Consider the following 12,464-nt stretch of genomic DNA (forward strand, 5'->3'; position numbering starts at 1 on the left):
GATTCAACCTTTGTCAGATTGATAGGTGCACCTGTAAAACTTCATAATCGGGACATCCCTCAGACAATCTTCAGCTCTGATTAACATCATATAGTCGAACCTCTTTTTTTCACATATTCACTGGTTTGTTTGAATCCTGGAGTTTTCACCTCCTCCTTCCTCATCTCACCTCTCAGGAACAATCTCTTCACTCGTTCTTCATCCTCCCTTTTCCTTCTGCACAGTAAAACTCACACATCTAACCTCGTTTTTCATCCGTCCTCCAGGAAGCTGACTTCATTTCTCTTTTTCCATCTATTTGATCGCATTTCATAAACTTTCCCTTCCTACAATCCTCCCTGCTGGACGTAAATCCGTTTTTTCTTCTTGCTTGTATCCCATCATTTTGGTCCATCAGCTGAGGGAACCGAGCAGGGATTTCTGCTTCATCAAGTTTTGGAAATGCTCGGATCAGTTTTTCAGGAACTGATATTTGAGACACAACATTTTGCAAATTTAGTTTATGAAATTGTCATGCTACTGCTCCATTTTTTTATTATCCAGCGGATTGAGGTTTAACTCTGTGGTTTATTATGGTTTAACCATTTAAATCTTATTCTGCAAAGAAAAATCGTCATCAGGGAGTTTATTTATTAGATTATGTCACCTAAGAAGGACACTTTGGTTGCTTTCTGACATAAAACGACAGGCAGGTTATGAGTGTCAAGCTCTTGTGTCTAGGATTTACACTGATCAGGCATAGCATTATGACCACTGACAGGTGAAGTGAATAATATTGATTATTATGCAGCAAGTGAACGTTTTGTCCTCAAAGTTGGTGTGTTACATATAGGAATAAAGGATTTGAGCAAGTGGACAAGTAATGATAACTAAATGACTGGGTTATGGCAACTCCAAATCTGCAATGGTTTTTATGCATTTAAAATAAACCAAGCAAGGATCAGTAGTGGACCAAACAGCAGGCCACTGATGCACATATGGAGTGAAGGCTGGTCTGTGTAGTTAATTCCAACAGATGAGTTATTGTAGCTCAAACTGCTGAAGAAGTTAAGTCTGGTTCAGAGAGCAATATGGTGCTGCATATGCAGAACAGTTTTCCCTGCAGCAGGATATGAAGCAAAAATACGTTGTTCTGAAACAAACATCTCCCATCCATGGAGGCTCCATGTTGCAGTTTACAGGACTTAAAGAATCAGCTGCTAACATCTTGGTGCCAGATGCCACAGCACACCTTCAGAGGTCTGGCAGTGTTGGCGGTGTGCACTTGGCCACAATGTTATGCCAGAGTGGTGTAAATATGTACAAGATGAATTCCTTCATTCTTAACCCGAACTATGAGACGTAAGAGAGAGATGGTGCATGAAGAAGCTTACAGATAAACAGTAAACTGATGTTCTCTCTTTCCTTCACAGTGACTGTTGTGAGGGAGCAGATCGAAGCCATGGTTGAAGAAGAAGTTAAAGGTAAGACCTCGCCTCTCTGGCCATTTCACACTTGATTACTATGTTTACACCCGAGAAGACGGTTCAATGAAAAAGGGACCATTTGACCAAGTTCCTGCTTATAACCTCTGACATTTCACTGTAAAAGTAGTCTGTCAGCAGCTAACTCTGATCCAAGCTGTGGTTCTGAGATGTTCTTTATGTGGAGAAGTTGTGAAGGTCCTGATATAAGAAACTGAGGTGCAGATGCATGCGGAATTGGTTGGTTGGATCAGAGTTGTCCTGCATTCACGGACTGCGCTCACAGCTTCGAAACAAGTCAAAAATGGTGAACTGTCCCTTTAAAAATCTGTTATTTTCCTCAGTTGCATGTCGTATCTACGTGTTTTGATGGGAAAAAAAACTTCTTGTTTGTATCATTGTATCTGCTCTTATCTTGATGGTATCCCATGGTTTCCTCCAGGACAGAACTGATCAAGCTTGCTTGTTTCAGTTCTTTGCATCCAGAAACTTATTTTGGCATGACGGTTCCTCTGATATTTCCAAGAAAAGGCACAAGATGTGTATCTTGTAAAGTTATTTTAAAGACTTGAAATGCCCTTTAAAAGATATGGAGGTCTTCTGCATCTGGGACTGATACCTTCTTCCTGCAGAATATGTCCTAGCCTGGCTTGCAGATAGTGGGATGTGATTCCTGTGGTTTGCTTCCAAAATAACACCAGTCAAACTATATTAGTTCGAATAAACGCCTTCTCGCCCAATTTTATGGCTTCATTTTTTTAATGTCCTGAAATCAAAAATCCGCATTGGAGAGCTTGAGCTTCATTCATTTCCTGTTAAGGATTAGAAAGGGCGTTTATTCTCCTGTCTGCAAGTCAGGTAAGGAACATTCTAGCAAAAACGCAACCACCAGAAAGAGAACAAGCGAATGTTGGCGGACATGTTTTAACAATAATAAAATAATTTATGTTTTGAAGAAATTTCCACAGACGAAGGATCAAAACTTCCCGCAGGTTTCTAATAAAAAGAATCAACTCTTGCGTTTATTCGAACAAATATGGTGAGTGAAATTATTTTTTATGGCATTGTGACTCCCAGCATGCATTTAATATTTCCATTAAAGATCATCCTTTCTGTCCTTTTACCCCTGGAGCTCGTGTCGTTCTGACTGTCGTCTGTTTCTGTTTGCAGAGCTGTTGTATCACAGCAGCGAAGAAACACACAGCATCACCGAGCTCAGCGGCAACCGGCAGCTCCGCGGAGCCTTCTCCGACACTGAGGAGTTTCTTGATCACGGCCTGGTATCAGCTAACCGCTGCTCCAGCAGAACCTCGTCAATCAGCTCCTGGACAGAGAACATCAAACCATCCTTCACCAAGAAACTCAAGTTCCAGTCAGTCCTGGAAGGAGAACCGGTGGAGTTAAAGTGTAAACTGATAGCTTGTCCTCTGCCAACTATTCTTTGGTTTCATAACAACAGATCCATCCTGAAGGAGCGCAGACGTAGGATCTGTACTGACAGTAGGATGCACATGCACACCACATGTCTGGTTATCGATAGTATCAGGGAAAAAGACTCTGGCAGTTATAAGGTAATGGCCTTAAACTCAGAAGGTTCTGCTGAGTCCACAGCATCACTTTTGGTTTCGCTCAGGGAAGAGCAGTCCGCTAACTATCTGGGCTTTGTTCGCCGCTCTGCCAATGCCCATGAGAGCGTAGACAGCTTGGCAGAACAGAGGAAGGAGAGAAAATTTAGGGTTGATCTCAGGTGTGTAGGATCTCCATTCGACAAGATGTCCAAAGTCCACCAGGGTAGATCCCGATCCAAGAGCGTTCTGGTGCGCACTGTGTACTTTAGATCTAGTACGGGTTCTTTAGACAAACAATCGGAGAAGGAATCCAAACGTTTGGAGACCGCCTCTGAGCGCGCCCCGTCGCCTCGCCCCATGTTTGACAGGTCTGAGCATTTTAACGACCGGTTCAGTGACATCTACTGTGACCGGCACACCGGGGCCAGGTTCAGTGATAAGTTCAGTGACAGGTGCAGCGACAAGTACAGCGACAGGTTCAGTGACACAGAAAGCCTCCACAACGAGGTGAGAGTGAAGCTTACAACTCTGCAGAAAGCAGTAAAACAGAAGAAGAGGCTTTCTATCTCCACCATGTCCTCGTCTGAGTTTGAGGTGGAGTCAGTGGCCAGTGAGTCGAGCTATGCAGAGTACGTGGAGAGGCTGAGGGTCAAGCCCGCCTCTCTGTCTGACGTCCAGCACCGAGCATTAGATCAGGGTGAGAAACCTTCAGGCAGGGAACCTTCTCAGCCTCAAACAAGACATTCGTTTGAGCCTCAGTCCAGAACCAGAGCCATTCAGATCATGAAAGGTGAGTTGGTTGACACTACAGTGCCACAGGGAGAAAGAAAATCAGGTGATAAATTCACAGAGACACTGGAGGATAAAAAAGCTGTTGAGTCTCAGGCAGATGTTAGATTTCAGCCGATGGTAAGTGAACATCACAAGGTGGAGACTCCAAAGTCCAAGGTTGAGCTGCAGCACAAAAGTAGAGAAACCAGGACTTCTGTTCAAAAGGAAGCATTGCTCTTCAGTGAGGAGGTAATATCTGAAGTCCCAGAAACATCTGAAGGAGATGAGTCATATGAGGGGGAATCCTTGAGGGTCCAGTATGGGAAGAGTTTGGAAGCTGAGAGGAAAGAGTGTGAGGACAAGCTTCTTGCTTTGAGGATCAGGAAGTGGCAGCAAGGAAGTCTGTCAGAGCAGGAAAAAACTCTCCAAGAAATGGATGTTACCCTGCCAGCTGAAAAGCGTTACATGGAACCCACGGGGCACTGTTACATCCAGCAGGAGGTGATGGAGAAAAGATCAAATGAGGGAACTGAGGGCACTGCCTCCGCTTTCCATAAATCTCCCACGTTGAAGCCAAGGCCCCTAGATGCTGAAGCAGCACCGCCAAAATTACCTAAAACAAAAGTCAGAGAAGTGGAAGTAGAGAAGTTTCCCTCCTTTGATCCTGTTAAACCAGGAGATAAACCAGAGGAGTCTTTGAGGGATCAGTATGAGAAAAGTCTAGAAGCTGAGAGGATGGAGTGTGAGGAGAAACTTTTGGCTCTGCGGATCAGCAAGTGGCAGCAAGGTGTGCGAATGTCAGAGGAGGAGGCCTTTCACCCTGAAACTGATCTGCCTTTGCCAGGAGACAACCAGTACATGAAGCCCAAGGAGCGCATAAATTCCCAGCAGGAGGTGGTGGAGAAAGGAGCACCAGTAAATACAATTGGTTTGCCAAATCCAAACCCAAAAACACAAACAGTGAGAGATAGAGCAGGACATGAAGAAACATCCACCTCCTCACCTAAAGCCCAAATGAAAACCCAAGTAAAACAACAGGAGACAGAGGTTCCAGTCTTGGCGAAAAAATCACCCAAAATAAAAGCTAAAGCAAAGTTAGAGGAAGTTCAGTCACCTAGAACAAAAGTCAGATTGGAAAAGAAGTTGTTTGAGAAGACAAAAGAAGAACGAGAGCTTCAGCTTTCACGAGAGAACATCTCAGAACTAAAAAGCGAGAGTGAGAAGTTTGGCAGTGAAGAAGAGGCCCTGACTCAGAGGATCATGAAATGGCAACAGGATGTTCTGATGGAGCAACAGCAGGCTGTGGAATTAGAGTCTGGCTGGGCAGAGCGTTATCCTCTGCTCCAGGCTGAGATGACTCCTGAGGTTCCTGAGGTTGGAAGAACCATCCCAGAAACCTCTGCTGTGCCAACATTTCAACAACCTGCTATGGCTCACAGCAGGAGAATTTCTCAAGGACAAACAGTTGAGGAGAGGTTGCTGACCGGCTCAGCTTCAGCTGGTTCCCAAGATCAGAAAGGTGATATCCCTCAGTGGCCGACAGCCGAGGAGCTGCCCACAGAGGGCCGTGAGACCAGACTGCAGACGGATAGCGAGTACTTTGTAAGTGAGGAAGAAGCAATGGCTCAGCGTATCCTGAAATGGCAACAAGATGTTGTTGAGCAAGAGGAGGTGGCTGAGCTCGAGTCAGAGTGGGCTTCGGACAATCAGTGCAAACAGTCTGGACCTGCACTCGTGCCCCATCTTCCTCAGGTGGACCAGGAACTCCATCATGGTTCATCACCTGCGTTACCAAACGCAAGACTCTCAGCTGTTCAACAAGCTCCTGAACAGAAATATTCTTCCGTAGCACCAACTCCTCCGCCAGGCACTACTTTACCTCCTGAGGTGGCTGCGCCTGTTGCTCCTGAAAAAGCTCCCTTACCTTATCAACCTTTACTTCCATCAGATGATGTCGGAGGAGCAGCTGAGCGGACAATGAGCCGTGAGCACTATGCTCTGACCGGCGATAAATCCAGACACCAACGCTTCCAGACAGATGTGAGAGATAAGAGAGGGGTAAAAGAGGAGGTAGGAACTGCTGGAGAGAACAGTGGATGGAGGCAACAGAAAGGTTTGGCAGGTACAAAGAAAGATGAAAGAGGTGAAGAATCAGTTAAACTACAAGGAATTGTAGCAGGAAGTTCTTCACAAGCTGCTATAAAGAAGGAGGTCAAACATCAAGAGTCTCACAGGGTAAAACAAAGTTCTCCAGGCTCATCCCCGGTATTTCTGAAGGAAATATCTTCACTTAAAGTTAAAACTGGTGAGATGACTGAGTTCACTTGCCAGTTCCAAGGTGATCCTCTACCTGCTGTTAACTGGTTCAAAGATGGCCACCCAGTAGCCCACAACTCAGACTATGACATCGTTAGCAAATCAAACAACTCCAAGCTCACTGTATTCTATCCAACGACAGATCACGAGGGGACTTACGACTGTGTCATTACCAACAAGCATGGTAAATCCATCTGCAGTGCTACTCTTGAGATTTCAGATAAAAAAGTGTCAAAAAAGACAGGTGTCACCCAGGAAGTGGTAGTTACAGAGGAGCTGGAGGGGCAGGAGAGTCTGCTAGAGCAGGAGATTCAGACCTACATAGATTCAGGAAAGGCAACGCTGCAAATTCCTCAGACTGTGGTGCACAAACGTCGGTTGTCAGATGATTCGTTAACCTCCTCGCCTGTAGAGATTCGAATTACAGCTGCTACTCCTCTCCCTGAAATGTCTGAGGACAGCAGTGAGGACAGACCTCATGTTTTGCCAGAGAAAGCTCCAGAAGTGGCCAGTGATGATGGAACTTCTCAGACTTTGAAACACAAATTTACCTTCTCCTTTGACGTGGTGGGAGAAGTTCCTTGCGTGGTGACCGAATTGGAGAATGTGACCTATTCTGAGGGCAGCACTGCAGTGTTGGAGTGCGTTATCACTGGGCACCCTGCCCCTGAAGCCACATGGTATTTTAATGATACTTGCCTTGATATTATGGCTGGTAAATACCGAGCTGAGGTAGATAATAAAGTGTACAGACTATTTATTTACGGTTTTAGATACAAAGATGCTGGAATGTACAAATGTTTGGCCAAAAATAAGCTTGGGGAGATCACCAGCATCTGTTACGTGTCAGGTCAACTCCGCAAACCTGTGCAGTTTTCAGAGCATGGAGAAGCCGTGGAGAGAGAGGATGTTACCTCCTTTGGAAGAGTAAGGGAGATTCCTGGAGAATTAACTGAGGATTTTAAGAAACCTGCCATCTCTCGTACTGAAGATGAATCTGTAATTTCACACCTCCCATCAAATATGGGTGTCAAAGCCCCTAAGTCCAGATTTGCTTCTTCTAAAGAACCCCCAGCTTTGTCAGGCTGTGGTCTTCAGGGTTCTGCTGCTATAATAAAAGTTTCTCAGATCAAACAGGCTTTTGAGTCTGACTCACCAGTTGCACTAATGACACCACCTTCTCCCGAGGAGCAAAGAAAAGGCACACAGTTTCCTGAGGAGTTCATACCTGCTGTGGCCATTTCCCTAGACCCGCAGGAGGAGGAGGAGGCAACCAGACTTGAAAACGTGTCTGAGGAACCTGCTAAATCAGTAAATCCATATGTTCTAGCAGCAACTGAAGCTGTAGTGCCAGAGTCTCCCCAGGCCTCTGGCGTTGAACAGGGAGCAGGTATAATGGAAAGCCATGATGCAGTGAAACAGTTTGTAGAAGAGCTGCAGGAGTCTCCAGAGCTGGTGAGGCCAAGGCCACAGAAACTGGTTTATCTCCAAGACCATTTACAGACTGGTGAGGTCGAGATGGTCAAGGAACATTCTCAGCAGCTGGTAGACAGAACCAGTAGCTTCATTCCATTCAAGCCTGAAAAGGTCCCTGTAACAAAATGTTCTGTTAGAGCTCCAGCTGAGGAAGGTGTAGCACCTAAAACAATTTGTGGACATTTAGAAACTGAGAGTCAGTTTCCACCTCAAGATGTGGGTTTGGAAGCGTATGTTTGTCTTGATGCAGCTGCAGTTGTGGAGGCATTGGTAGAAGGTAAAACCCACATGGATGAGATGGTCACAGGATTAGAAGAGGGTTTAGTTTTAGAGGAGGTAAGTGAGGAGGCGGTAATGATTGGTGAACAGTTGGTGTCTGTCCCAGAGCCATCTATGGACAGTGGCATTTCTGTCAGTATGCCAGATCCAAAGACTGATGCAACAGATGTATCAGAGAAAACTCTTACTGGAGATAAAGCTAGGCTTAAAATAAAAGGTGAAATGGATAGAACTGGTCTTCATCTGAACCCTGAACCTAACAAATTGATCAGAAATCCTAACATGGACACCCCAGTTAAACTACCTGATATATCAGCTGAAGCTGCTCAACAGGAACAGGTAGGAGATGCTCTGGAAGAAGCCTTGGCGGCTGAGGCTGAGGGAGGAGCAGCAGCAGCTGGCTCCATGGAGGAGGAGGAAGTCACTTTCGGGGCTGTGTACGAGTACTACAACCCTCCCACAGACTGGGGTAGACCACTGACCCCCGAGTCTGAGATGTCCATAGAGATAGGCAGCACTGTGAGTGAAGAGATAGCTGAGGTACCTGAGAGATTTTACACCCCAGGCTCTTCCACCGAGGTGTCGCAACCAATTGCAGAGTCCCTTCACGCTCTCAAGTCACCACCATCCTTTCACACTCCGGGCTCTGATATATGCAGTGGGTTTATGACACCGGATGAATTTCCCTTCTCCTCAGTACAGCATAAGAGACCTTCAACGGGAGACTCCACCGAGAAGTTCTTCTCACCGGTTCAGTTCCTCAACTCTCCTGCTGATGAGGGTGTTAAAACCGATCCAAATGGAGTAAGCTTGGATGAAAATCGATTTATCTCACAGAGCAAAGGGTTGCTTGGACCGGCCACCCTTCAGGAGAAAGTGCAGGGAATCCCTCCAGCTTTCCTCAAGCCTCTCATTAAGAAAAGAGTATTTGAAAATGACTCACTGACATTTTACGCTGAGGTTTTTGGCCTGCCTTCCCCTGAGGTAAGGTGGTTCTTCAACAAAACCCGGCTGGTGGCAGACGACAGAGTTAGAATGGACAGGGATGGTGATAACATCACGCTAGAGATTCATGATGTGACTAAAGCTGACCAAGGAGAATATATCTGTGAGGCTGTAAACTACGTTGGGGAAGCCAGAAGCGTTGCTCTGGTGGTGGTTGTATCACAGGAAGTTAGGTTCATGCCAGCACCCCCTGCTGTCACCCATCAGCATGTGATGGAGTTTGATGTGGAGGAGAATGACTCTTCTCGTTCTCCATCCCCTCAGGAGATTCTGCTAGAGGTAGAACTTGATGAAAATGAGGTCAAGGAGTTTGAGAAGCAGGTTAAGATCATCACCATTCCCGAGTACACAGCGGACAACAAGAGCATGGTCATATCTTTGGATGTGTTACCCAGTATTTATGAGGAGGGCGCTGTGGATTTTGTCACTCAGGATCATGATGACTTGAAAATAGCGTTTGAGGTCACAGAGATGCCTCCAAGGTTTATCAACCCAATTTGTGACATGGAAACCCCAGAGGGTACCACTGTTATGTTTGAGTGTTCTCTGATGGGAATCCCGTCTCCTATTGTGTCCTGGTTCAAAGGGGACAAAAAAATTTCACATAATACAAAGAAATACCTGCACTCCTCTGATGGAGATAACCACTTCCTGAAGATCTGTAAAGTCACAACCCAGGATAGTGGAGTTTATACCTGCAGGGCGATAAACCTTGTTGGGGAGACTCTTTGTCGGGCCTCACTGGTGGTGATAAGTGCTAAGGCTTTCTCAGGGAAGACAAGGGGCAGGGAGCTGACCGCTGTGTCTTTAGGAAGCGCTAAAGTCCAGCCTCAGAAGTTTGATCTGATGGTTGGAAACACGTCGTTTGATGGTGAACAGGTATCTGAAATCGAGCTTGAGTTTGAGTTTGAGCAAGAGACCGATGAGTCGCAGCGGGCGTTGAGGTTGGTGGCCAACACTGACCACCAAACCAGTGAGCAAGGACAGAAGTATGTTAGCGTGAACTTTGATGTGTTTGCTGAGCCGGCAAAGGATGAAAAGATCGAGTTCAAAGGGAAGTCCTCTGAAATGTGCAGCTTTCACTTCCAGGTGACCGAGATGTCCCCTAAATGTGTCATCCCACTGACTACTGTCACTGCAGCTGTAGGGACACCCGTCATCCTCCAGTGTTTGGTCAGCGGGAAACCAAACCCCACAGCTCAGTGGTACAAAGATGGAGAGCTGGTCACTGACAGCAGATGTATAATCCAGGAGAAAAGTGCAGGTCATTTTAATCTGCTCATTACCAACGTGATCCAGAGCGATGCTGGAGAGTATAAGTGCTTAATCCAAAACTCTGCTGGCTGCACAGAAACAACAGCACTGCTGAAGGTCTTCTAGAGGTTAAGGTTGTAAGGTTTCATCACACAAAGATACCCAAAAAAGGTGTCTGATTTTTGCGGGGGTGTTTTATATTCAGCGGTAAATCAGTGAGACGATGGACGCACCCTGGACTGGTCACCAGTCTATCCAGAGACTCACAACAATGATTCGTACACACATCTATACTTAAGTGCAAGTTTCCAGTCCTCCTAAAAAATATAACCTGGACTGTGGGAGGAAACAGGAGTACCAGGAGAAAACCCAGGTTTCGATTGGAATTTGCCTGTTCTCCCAGTGAATGGGAGAACATGCAAATACCAAACAAAACCCGGGGCAGGATTTCAAACCAGAACCTTTTAGCTGTGCTACCTACTGGTCTGCTGTCAAAGGCATCAAAACCAGTTAGCTACAGATTAATTTCCCATTTTGGAAGTCATGATGTGTGTGACAATGACAACGTTTGGTTTTACTGTGGTTGATGAGATAAGCTGAGAACTTCCTCGCTTCGTTGGCCTGGTTTAAAAGCAAAACTGAGACATGTAGCAACGTTTCTGTGTCCTGCTGATAAACAGTGTGTTAATGTTTGTCATTGTGAGTCAGAAAGATAATCTCTGGTTCGTTATGTGAATCCTGAAGCGTTATTAGTCTTTACTAGCAAAGTCTTGGTTTAGGTTTTCTTCTCATTGAGTTTGACTGACTGAACGTTGAAGTTATGCTGTTTAAATTATCCAACTCTACATGAACTGCAGCATTTCACTCAAAATTATACTTATTAAACTAAGGTTTAGTTTTATTGGTGGAAAATAGCATTTCTGCACTGACAAAGCTGCAAACATTAAACCGCTTTCACAGAAAGACTTATATTTCATATTTTATTCGTATTTTATTTACGTTCCTTGTTCTCACAGTAATTACAGGCAAATATATGTTGATAAGTTATGTTTTTGAAATTACAGACGTATTTTAGGAAACTCTTTACATTTAGCATTATAGACAGCTTGAATTATAAATAAATAAAATAATTTGTTAAAACATGATTTAATATCAGCTTTAATGTTGTCGATCTATAAGATGGTCAAAAGTTAAAAACCAATCTTATCTGAAAAAACTTCAAAAACTACCATTAATGTTCTGCACTGCTGGGTTGATATTATTTATTTTTTGTTGGTTAAGTTGTCCAGATGCTTATAAATGTGGATTTATTTGGATGAGTGTTCTGTGTTCTGTGGAGGATGTTTTCTGGTAGAATCATAAATGAAACTAAAAATGAAGAGAAAAGATAAGTTATTTTAAAAATGGACAAAACTGTGAAACTTTTTTATGAAAACGAAGGTGTGGAAGTTTTGTAAATATGTGTAATGTTAGCAAATGAGTGTTCAATAACAAGAGAAATGACAAAAATCTGGTCTTGAAATGAAGATTTGTGGTTTATTTGTACAGATGTGTCAGTTTGTCCCAGAGTTTATATAATAAAAATGTTTGATGATGTAAAGTTTGAGTCTGAACATGTTTTGTGTTTAATGTTTAATACATTTTAAACCATCATAGAAATGCTCTGATTATAAATAGTGGGATGTGTGTTTTTCTGTTGATGAGAAAAAAATTTAAAGGTAATTCATCTTTATCATTGTTTCACAACTTTTCCTTTTCAGATACGTTCAGGCTTGTAAACGTAAATGCAAATAAACATACATTACATTTATTTCCTTAGCAAAATGCTAGAAATATGTAACTAAAAACATTAAAAGTATAAATCAAGCACAAGGTAGGTCTTTAGAAATAGCATGAGAGCAGTAGCTTGGAGACTTAAACTGGCACCCTACCTAGGGATTTAAAAGCTCTCTGTGGAAAACCAGTCTGTAATTTACCACAGTGGCGAATGACTGGTTTTATTTAATTCTGGTAGATGTAATTTCTGCTCTGGTTCTGACCAGCATTGTTACATTATCTGCATGGGTGTCAGAATATTTCTCAAAGCTACTGTCACCAGAATGCCCTTATTTATTTTAGGGCACTGTCTAAGTCTCACCTTTTTTCAAAAACGATGACGTGTTTTACTCATGAGTCTTTTGGTCTGAAAAAGCCTGTTAAAGCTAATGCTACACATGTAGGAACAGAAGTTAACTCTCCTTCATTCATCTCCGACACTGAGGAGGAAAAGCAGTCACAGTTGAGGCTAATTATCATGGGAAAATATTAAGAAGAAACATTTGGAGAGAGTGAT

The 12,464-nt window shown here is 44.0% G+C and overlaps 1 protein-coding gene across 1 annotated transcript in view; it reads left to right on the forward strand.

Annotated features, from left to right (window-relative positions):
- The window catches only part of ttn.2 (titin, tandem duplicate 2), a 206,509-nt gene that overhangs the window by 30,294 nt on the left and 163,751 nt on the right, over window positions 1-12,464 (forward strand). Inside the window, exons 41-42 of the mRNA XM_047369716.1 lie at window positions 1,413-1,463; window positions 2,634-10,249. Of these exons, the coding sequence (XP_047225672.1) occupies window positions 1,413-1,463; window positions 2,634-10,249 (7,667 nt within the window). The remainder of the gene's footprint in view (window positions 1-1,412; window positions 1,464-2,633; window positions 10,250-12,464) is intronic.

The sequence above is a fragment of the Girardinichthys multiradiatus genome, chromosome 7, assembly GCF_021462225.1.
Source record: "Girardinichthys multiradiatus isolate DD_20200921_A chromosome 7, DD_fGirMul_XY1, whole genome shotgun sequence".
Lineage (NCBI taxonomy): Eukaryota > Metazoa > Chordata > Actinopteri > Cyprinodontiformes > Goodeidae > Girardinichthys > Girardinichthys multiradiatus.